Here is a 9,638-nt window from a genome sequence, read left to right on the forward strand (position 1 = left end):
AATTCGCAAGGAATGAGATCTGTATTTTGTTTCCATCGTAACTGATTTGTGTATTCCTTTCGACGGATACAAAATCTGATTACTTTTTAAAGACTGATAGGAACACGACGAGGATTCGGACTTGAACACCTTCGACACGAGACAGAATGTTATCGGAGGGAGAAGGTACATAGTAACATTTGTATCGATGTAGCGGTCTAAGTAACGCTAAAACCGGCATTCTATAAAGAAGACAAAATTTTGTAAAACACTTTTACTTTAAGTTTCTAGTCTACTTAAAACAAAGATATTAACAAGTGAAGTAGCTTCTATTTTGGTCATAATGTACTACGTAAACACCGAGATTTGCATGTAAGACCTGTCTACAGGATTCGACTGTTACCCTTTCTAAAATTCATATAGGTACGACTAGAAGTGTGTACGGATCAATTACGTATTTACCGATCTGAAAAATTGAGAAAAACTTTGGCATAATATATACAATATATACATATATATTGTATATATTGTATATATATATACTTTTCCTTTTCGATTTTCTTCTGGCGAAATTTCCTGTGTATTCGAAGCGTTCGAGAGTATGAATTTTTGTTTAGTTTCCTTCTATATCGCGTCATCTTTCCTTCTACACGCGTCGAACAAGATTTCGAGCGTTCCATCGGAAGGAAGATGCTTGACACAATATAGAATAGCTTTCATCGTGGATTACTTTCCGAGATTTGTTACCGAGGTTTTTTACCCTGTTCCAGTTCGAGTTAATTAGATTTAACCCTCCCAACTTGGAACCATACCAGGGTAGCTTTTACGTTCTCCTTTTTCGCAAAGATTTGGTCTGTACACCGGATTCTGTTTTTCTCTTATGGTTCATTTGTAATAATCATTGTCTTTTTACTTAGATCTTAAGCGTAATTCATCTTTCGTTACATTGTACTTTAGATTTGGCAGACGACCTTAATGATTTGTATATTAATAATTGCAGTACAATAAAATTTATAGCTACTAATATCTACTTTGATGTTTCCATCACGGGGAGGATACGATAAGCTCTGTGTGTCGCTAAAGCACATGTGTCAAAGAAGAGTAATAACTTCGTGAATTGTAAAATACTTCAAGGAAAACAATAAATATAAACATTTATTAATCTATCTTTATAAAACATTTATTTATCGTATTTCGGGCATTCGTATAGATTAATGGACTTGTCGTCCGATACAGATACAAGCACGTCGTTCCTTTGAGGACTGTACTTCACGGCCCACACCTGAAATAACCGAATGAATTAAAAGATGATAAATGAATTAATATCTTTCTATTATATAAAATAGTTCTGTAGTTCTGTCACGCAAAAACTCCGAGCGGCGAAGCCTTCTGACGGGAACCGACAATTGAGCGACGTGACAGTGTGTATTTTTCAGAGAGAGAAAGCGAGAGGGAAAGAGAGATACGATACACGATATGTCTTTTCTATTACATAAAATAGAGAGGGAGAGAGCGAGAAAGACAGAGAGAGAGAAGAGAGAGAGAGAGAGAGAGAGAGAGAGAGAGGGAGAGAGAGAGGGAGTGAGCGAAGCGAAGAGGGGGCGTAGCCCCCTAGTTATTTATAATACCGGTAAATACCTGATCGGTATGTTCGCTGAAAGTATGTAGACATTGTCTTTGCGCTAATTCCCAGATTTTAACTGTGTGATCGGAGCTACTAGATGCAAATTGTTTTCCACCTGGAGCAAAGGCAACACCATGTACCCACGAAGCGTGGCCTGACATAGTTCCAGCTAAATTAGCGTCTTTCCTGTACGATAGAACAATTTCATTTATATCTTACTTCAATAGCGAATTTAATACAAAGTTTATTTCACATTGTGAACAAAATTACTTACACATCGTACAACTTCATATGTCCATCAGCCGATGCGGTAAGAAGCAGCTGAGAGTCCGGTGAAAAACAGAGAGACCTGATAGTCATGGCATGACCTGAAATACACAAGTTTAATATCTCCGATGAACAGAAATGATCTAAAGAAATTTGTATATATACCTTCTAGTGTGCGTAATACTTTCCCATAAGTGACATCGAATATGTTAATAATTCCATCTACAGCACCACTGGCGATGTATTTACCATCGGGACTCTGAAACAGGTGAAGCGGTAAAACAAAGAATCCCTTAAAGTAAAGTCGATTTAGATTAACATACATAGGCAACGCTGACTGTGAATCTTCCACCTCTAGTATCCAATGTTTGTTCACGTTTACCACTTTCTGTTCCATACAAATGTATTTTGCCAGAGTGACTGCCAGAAACGATGAACTTGTCGTCTGGAGAGAACACTACCGTCCAGATATCTACAGGACCCACGTCGATACTTGATATTTTCTCTCCCGATTCTAAATCCCATATCTTTAAACTCGAGTCGAGCGAGCTCGATGCGCATTCTAGAAGTATTAAGGAGAATAATGAAATGTAAGTGATCCTACTTCAAAGTAATAGCGATTAAGGGGGTAGACTCGTTTCCAGGACTGCGTGGTACGGGATGCACCTTCTTGTTTCTCAATAATGCAAACAATGGGGCTTTTCTGTAGTGAAAAGCGCTGTCTCTCCCAAAAGTTCTATTTCTACGTTTACAGGGCGTAATTTGTATTATTTGGAAGCCTGAAGCTGCGACGGCTACATGTGTCGAATAATGTAAATTAACTGCAGCCTAGAGTAATCTTTCGTCTAGCGCTTTCGACTACTGAAAAATCTTTGCATTATTGAGAAATGAGAAGGAGCACCTGCACCCTTGCAATCCTGGAAACGAAACTGTTCCCTTTATAATTTCAACTAACTACTTACTCGTGCCATCTGAACTTACTGCGACAGATAGTACACCGAGGGAATGACCAGTTAGCTTATGTTTCTGTTTCAATTGTGCAGATTTTTCTCTGTATTCCCAAACTTTAACAGTATCATCAACAGACCCGGTTACAATGTATTCCACGATTTCCTCTTCGTTAGACCGTATCGAGTCACTAGAACAACCGTATAAGAAATCAGATATTGAGAGATACAAGTATCATATGCATTATTGAAGGTTATGTACCGTGAATCCTCATTGTCCGGTTGAGTTTCCTTTTTCTTCTTTGGGCAGCCCCAAGCACAGGTCCAAATACTGTCTTCGTGAGCATTCTCTGTTTTACTAAGTAACGAGTACTAGAACAATTCGAAACGATGCTTTGATACTGTCAGGAACAATGGGCAACCTAACCTCTACGCATCTGGGTAATTGATAAATTTATTCAGATTTCTCACCATTTTAAAAAGCGGCTATGATCGGAGATACACTAGAGTCTTGTTAACGGAAGCGGTCGCGAGAATAAATTCGCTTTTGCATAGAAAATCTTATCGGTAGCACAAACTATACATGTATGTATGTAAATACAAACTTTTGTTTGTAACACCGGGTATTTCCCTTTACTGCGATGCACTATGCACTGTGCTGTCGCTGTCGGTGGAACGGTGGAACACAAAGGTAAGAAAAAAAAGATGAAAGATGAGAGTGCGATTAGCAGACAGCGGAAACTAATATACATTTATGACTTATGACATAAACGAGTAGGTGTAATGTCGAGCTCATGCTGAAAAAAAACATTTACGGCATTATTTCAAAGTTTTTCTTTTAGACCTTATGGTTCTACTTCGTAGTTAAAAAATTTTAGGACAATGGGATTCTATTGTTTTTTCCATGTTTTCTTGTGTTCCTTTTGAATCAAAGTGCCCCTACGATGAAGTACCACCTTTAATTCGAGTCGTCTCTCAAACATTTAAATATAACTTATTCATTCAATTTAGCCTCACAGTTTCAACAGATCGCATCGTAAAGCAGTGCTGTTATCAGCTGTTATTGAGCCCAACTTTTCTCGCGCGATGGCGGCGATTTCAGCCTCAGTAACGTAAGCTTCTCGATAAAATGGGGTACCTTGAGCGCCCCGCAGAATTTTAAGAAATTGATATGATTTGATTATGAAAAACGAATGTATGACAAGTTTACTTCTGTATATCTTGTAACTCGTAGGACATGTCCTGGAGTATTTTTGTCCGGAACAGATTGTTTCGGTACATTCCTGCCAATATAACTGCCTCAGGGCTCTGCTACCTCTTCATCCTAATATAGATACGTTACTGTTTTCTCGCGCATGCGCGAGAAAAGATGGGCCGAAATGGCCGAATAACAGCGCTGATGTATTTAGAGTGAGATGCACAACAATTGGGTTTACAATTTATACGCTGTTGAACATACACTTTATTGATAAACTATTCAAAAATATATGCAACATTTCGTGATTCCAGTGAGAACAGCAGTAATCTAATATTATACTGTAATTAAATATACAGAGAGTGTATGTTAAGTACACGTCGCGGTGTTAACTGGTGTTAACCTAATAGAAATCCAACGAGACTTCCAAAGATTATTTTCAAAAGTTATGTGTCACTGAATACACGGTAAAAGATGTTGAAATCGCTGAAATTCGGAAGAAAGAGCTATCGTATGTTTCAAGAGGCGGTAGCGTCCAGAAGATCATTTTTATCTGAAGCATACCGGTGTACGGAAGCATGGCAAGCACGGCTTCAGACTCCGTTATTGCAGAAGATTAAACCCAGCGATTATTTCATAGAGATAGATCACAAACAGACTACCACTGGCAAAGTCAGCGCGATTGACGTTGATATATTAGCGAATTCGGTACAGGATCAGTATCAGTTGGAAGAAGTGTTGACCACGGTTTATAATTTAAGGTTGTCCGAACAAACATCAGATATGTTGGACTCGACGCACCATGCTATCATTAGATATTTACTGGATAATGATTTTACGGAAGAACTGATGACTGTCTTGCACGATAGACTTAACTACGGAATCTTCCCGGATTATGTTTGTTATAATATTCTTATGGATACGTATTTAAAGAGGAAAGATTATGCCAGCGCTGCAAAAATCGCAGTGCTACCTATGCTACAAGAAGACGATGTCAACCCTATAACTAACTCACTATCCGTTTATTCTTGTCACAAATATCTAGAAAAACCCGACGACTGGGTGAAACCACAGCCGCCGGAAGATACTGGCGAAGAGATTAAAGTGCGCGTAAATTATATTATAAATGACTACTTTGATGATCATTTTGATCTTACGGATCCACGCGATCTGGTTGGGAAAACTTTAGCTTTCTATGGTAAACTTATGAATGATACATTAGGAAGGACTTGTCAATTAAGGGGTTTAATATTATACAAGAAGTATGAAGAAGTATCAGATGTAATAGAGCAGTGGCTGAAAGATGTCAAAGATGATATTGTATACGAAGAAGTTTTCGATTTGATACAGAAGGATAATAAAAATGTACCTGAGGAAGAAATAAAGGATGTAATGTCGCAAGTTGATAGATTGAAAGCTCAAAAAACTTGTAAAAGCAGTTTGACCGAAGCGATAGAGAATACAATAAAATCTGCTGTTGATAAACAGGCACATATAGATATAGCTGAACAATTGAAGGTATATGTATATCCAAACCAATAAATTCAAGACATTACAAAATAATATTTTTTTGAGTATTTGAACACTTTCTGATGTTGCAGACTTACATCAATTGGGGAGAGAAAAGGAAACTAATGTTGGAGTTGCAAGTAGAATCAAAGAAACGGCAGACTAGATTGCAGAACATAGAGAAGATAAAGCAATCATTGATCGAACAGGAAAGGTTATTGACATTCTTTGACAAAGAAGAGAAGATCGAGTTGAAAATAGAAAGTTTGAAATCGAAAGAGGAAATGGACATGAAAAAACTTCTTCGTAATCCCAGAGCGGAGTATAAACTTAGAAAATTGAAGGAAGAAGAAGTGTACATACCACCCACGCTTTGAAGCTAGATCGATTAAGAGTCTGATGTTATTACGATCAATGGATAATAGTTTGTAGTTAAAACATTATTTAATAAATTGCGTTGAAAGAAAATCTGTTTTCGAAAGGATAAACATATGGTAAGAGACAATAAAAATATATTACATATTATTTATCTTCCGTACTTTGTACATATTCACTTAGAAGAGTTCTTTTCCTTTGTTTAAATGTGTTTTACATAGGTTTATAGGAGGGTTTCTTCTCTCGAAGCCGCTTATCCTTAGGAATATGAAAGATAATTGTATAATTAAATTTGATGCTAAAAAATTATTAGGCTCTGTAACAAATAACGTTCCCTTTGAGCGTTAGTATCGGATCAATGTATGTTCAGATACTTGGCCGAATTTTAAGCACATTCAAAATTACATAACTTCAGACCAAGGTACAAATTCAGCGATTAAGTCTTAACAGACTCGAGAAGACTGCATTATAGGCAGCTAGTGTATTCCATTCCAGAGACTTCACACTACTAGAAAATTATTTGGTCTTCGTTTCCCAAACTGCATTTGTTTGCGAGGAATGTTCTGCAAACGTAATTACATGACTTTACAGATTTTGTAAGAAATTTAGTGTTCATCTCTATTTTAAGTTTGTTGTATCCTTACCCGATCGTAGTCATCACATGTACCATAGTACCATAAATTATATAACAATCACGATGATTTACTTTGCAATTGTACAGTCAACGCTGCTGTTTCTTGTTTCATTTGTTTCAGATCAGCAGTTATTCTCTCCAAGTTTGCTCCAACATTTTTCGTAGATTCGGAATCGATCTACGAAAATAATGTATTTGATTTAGAACGATGCGTGCAAATATTAGATTTTTAATATTTACCTGTTCCTCCAAGTCTCTAATTTCCCGTACAGTGGCGCCGGTTTCCTCAACTAAATTTACAAGCTCGCTGCAATCGGAATGAAGCGTGGCCAACAATTTGTAAGCTTTCCTCGATGCTTCGTTCGTTCTCGCGTCTCGAAATATTAATTCATCAACAACCGTGAACGACCTCTCTACTCTGCCCGTAAGCATGTTAATCTCTTTCTGGATCTCCCGAGTATCGGCTAGAACTTTGTCGATGTCGTCCTTTTGCTTCCTAACGTTATTAATTATTTCTAATATTCGTTGGGTGTACGCTGATCTATTCACTTCTTTCTGAAGTTTTTGAACTTCAGCGACCAATTGCGAGTATTGTTGATCTTTGTTGCAGCATTCTTCCTGAAGCTCTCTTTCCTTCTCTTTTAACAATTTAATCTCATCAAGCTTTTTCTGACTTGCACTCTGTATGTACAGAATTTGAATTTTAAGTATAGAATTCGATTTTCACACTTGCCTATTAAGATAATACTTACAGCTTTCGTCGAGTGTTTCTCTCTTTCTTGCCTATATTTTTGTATCAATGGTACTCTGTGCTTTTCCCATTGATTGCCTAGACTAAGTAATTTGTTTGTGGTGGCTTCGATCGTCGCTTCCAGTTTTTTAATATTCTCGTCGCTGTCTTGTAGCAGATCGTAGATTCGAACTTTGATCTTTTTCTGTTCCTCGTTTATCGTTAACTCTTTCTCCTCGTTCTGATGATTGATCGTTGCTTGCGTTAAGCTGGTATTCAACTTTTTAATCTCATCTTGCAACTTTTCCACGTTGCTTCGAAGACTTTCGCACTCTACTTTGATTTTCTCGACTTCTAACTCCTGTTTCCTCGCTTTGCTTGCGGTTTCTGGTTTCGGCAATGCAGGTTCCGAACTGCTCGCCTCCTTTACTTGAGATTCCTACAGATAAAATAAAAATCTGAATGGTGAAGTAAGATATTGTACTTGCAGGTAATGCGTGCTTACAGTCATCGATATTATTTAAAAGAAGCTTACTTTAGCGGTTTGCGACGTATCCTTTATCGCAATCCTACTGAGAACAGTAACTTCGCTCGGTGCATTAGCGTCTGTAATCTTTTCACTGTATACTTTATTCAACCAATTTATTCGATCGAGAATATCCGTCGGTTCAGTATAATGTGCTCTTGCATTGTAGGATATCAAAGAAGGTAAAAACGATTGTTGATTTTGCACTTGCTTAGGCACAGGTTGCAAATAATGTATGCAATAGTCTTGATACTCTGCAACATTGAAATTTTTAAGCATTCAAACCTAGCATTAAATCGTGCAAACATTATTTGTTACCTTCGTCACTGTTTATTGTCGGTACCTCTAAATTTACAGATACATAAGGGACACTTGCTCTGCCTTTATTTCTAAATCCCTTCGTGTGACAATAATGCGGCAACCATGGAGCTGAAAGGCCTTGCGATATCGCTGCTGCGATAGATTTCTCCAATAACGCAACATTGCTAATTGGTTCGTTTATAGTCTTGTCGTGTTCCTTTGGTAATTTATCAATGAGAAACATAAAAACTCTTCGCAGATCAGCTTCCGAACTATACAGAAACGTCTGGTAACCGATATCACCTTTGTATCCCAAGTCCTGAATTCATGAGCTGATATTAATGATAACTAAAAATATTGTCGCTCGATTAATACTGATTTTTGTTCTTCCAAAGCTTACCGAACACGCTTGAGCAAGTGTGGCACCCAATCGAAAACGGGCTGCCATATTCATAGGTAAAACTGTGGACACTCCAAGCCCTGGCCTTATTATGTCTATGCATCTTACTGTCGCTTCTATCACTAATTCTGTAGTGAAACCGCCCAAGTTTGTTATACTGTCTTCTATGTCGCTGAAATATAATTTTATTTCAATGTGATACATACATTTTTCCAAATTTGTCGTCAGTCGTCAGTTATTAATTGTGATTCTTTTCGTAAACATTATCAAAATTAGCCGGCAAAAATATAGACGAATTTAGCGGCGTTCTATTGGTCCTCGTTCTTTCTATAAATTATAAAGTATAGAGATTTCGAAAACTCGATAAGAAAAGAGGAAAACGATAATTAAACATATTACGCTCGACTCGGATAAACATTACCGCCCACTTTTCACCGTAACAAAACGCGGCCGACATCGAGGTGTCAAACAAAGTGAAACACTATGTTGAAAATATGCAGAATGCAACTCACCAGTGTATTTGACGCAACGAATGAATAATTATATTGTCAACCTCCTCCATTATCTGTAAAAATGTGAAAATACTAAAATCCCCTACGGCGTAATCGTATTTATAATCAAATTCGTGTCAACTCACAGTAGCCTAACCTGTCCATGAGTGAACAAATATTTGTGCACTATGCAATTATGCAGATGGCGTAACAGGCCATCCCAGAATCCCAGTATCCCAGTATTGCCAATGTCTGGCACTTTGTTTCGGTGAATCGACTTTATGTGACTTTATGCAATATAATTTTTAGCAAAAATATATGTATATATAACTGACTTGAATAGACTTGAATTTATAAAAACCGTATTCGATTCTGATCGAAGCAATTTTTCCAACGAATTGTTTACACATTATTCAGTGAATTGGTCATTCTAGCACATACGTTGTATGCAAATATTTTTATGCAAGCTAATTGATGTATTTAAAAAAAGAACTAATTCAATCGAGACAGGATTAAAAAATCGCAACCGTGATCGTAATTCCGCGATCACTAATAAATCAGGTTCAGTGATTTCACACGCAATCGCTAGTACCGAGTTCGAATTTTCGCGGCGGTGATGCGCGCGCATCTCCGTTCGCGGCCAATTTCAAGTTCTAAAGTA

The 9,638-nt window shown here is 37.4% G+C and overlaps 3 protein-coding genes across 4 annotated transcripts; 1 reads left to right on the top strand and 2 right to left on the bottom strand.

The window, feature by feature from the left end:
* Positions 1-1,133: 1,133 nt before the first annotated feature.
* LOC143216021 (uncharacterized) lies at positions 1,134-3,480 on the bottom strand. Its single transcript, XM_076438754.1, has 8 exons — positions 3,289-3,480; positions 3,080-3,189; positions 2,833-3,008; positions 2,194-2,432; positions 2,036-2,129; positions 1,878-1,971; positions 1,618-1,789; positions 1,134-1,261 (listed from the first exon to the last, which is right to left on the bottom strand). Exons 1-8 carry the CDS (start codon positions 3,289-3,291, stop codon positions 1,160-1,162), a joined length of 990 nt encoding a protein of 329 aa, XP_076294869.1. The 5' UTR covers positions 3,292-3,480; the 3' UTR covers positions 1,134-1,159.
* A 10-nt stretch (positions 3,481-3,490) lies between these two features.
* Positions 3,491-5,898, top strand: LOC143216016 (uncharacterized). Its single transcript, XM_076438749.1, has 2 exons — positions 3,491-5,530; positions 5,614-5,898. The coding sequence occupies exons 1-2, from the start codon at positions 4,487-4,489 to the stop codon at positions 5,896-5,898; spliced, it is 1,329 nt and encodes a 442-aa protein (XP_076294864.1). The 5' UTR covers positions 3,491-4,486.
* A 134-nt stretch (positions 5,899-6,032) lies between these two features.
* On the bottom strand, positions 6,033-9,224 carry LOC143216012 (coiled-coil domain-containing protein 22 homolog). Of its 2 annotated transcripts, none has more exons than XM_076438736.1 (9): positions 9,124-9,224; positions 8,999-9,051; positions 8,487-8,658; positions 8,105-8,405; positions 7,796-8,040; positions 7,283-7,699; positions 6,771-7,211; positions 6,541-6,708; positions 6,033-6,459 (listed from the first exon to the last, which is right to left on the bottom strand). In XM_076438736.1, exons 2-8 carry the CDS (start codon positions 9,046-9,048, stop codon positions 6,589-6,591), a joined length of 1,746 nt encoding a protein of 581 aa, XP_076294851.1. In that variant the 5' UTR covers positions 9,049-9,051; positions 9,124-9,224; the 3' UTR covers positions 6,033-6,459; positions 6,541-6,588. The 2 variants fall into 2 exon arrangements, with proteins under 2 accessions (XP_076294851.1, XP_076294852.1); XM_076438737.1 differs by adding an exon at positions 8,693-8,813 and having other exon boundaries at positions 8,487-8,614; positions 8,999-9,146.
* Between the last annotated feature and the right edge of the window lie 414 nt (positions 9,225-9,638).

The sequence above is a fragment of the Lasioglossum baleicum genome, chromosome 14 (genome assembly GCF_051020765.1).
Source record: "Lasioglossum baleicum chromosome 14, iyLasBale1, whole genome shotgun sequence".
NCBI classification, from domain to species: Eukaryota; Metazoa; Arthropoda; class Insecta; order Hymenoptera; family Halictidae; genus Lasioglossum; species Lasioglossum baleicum.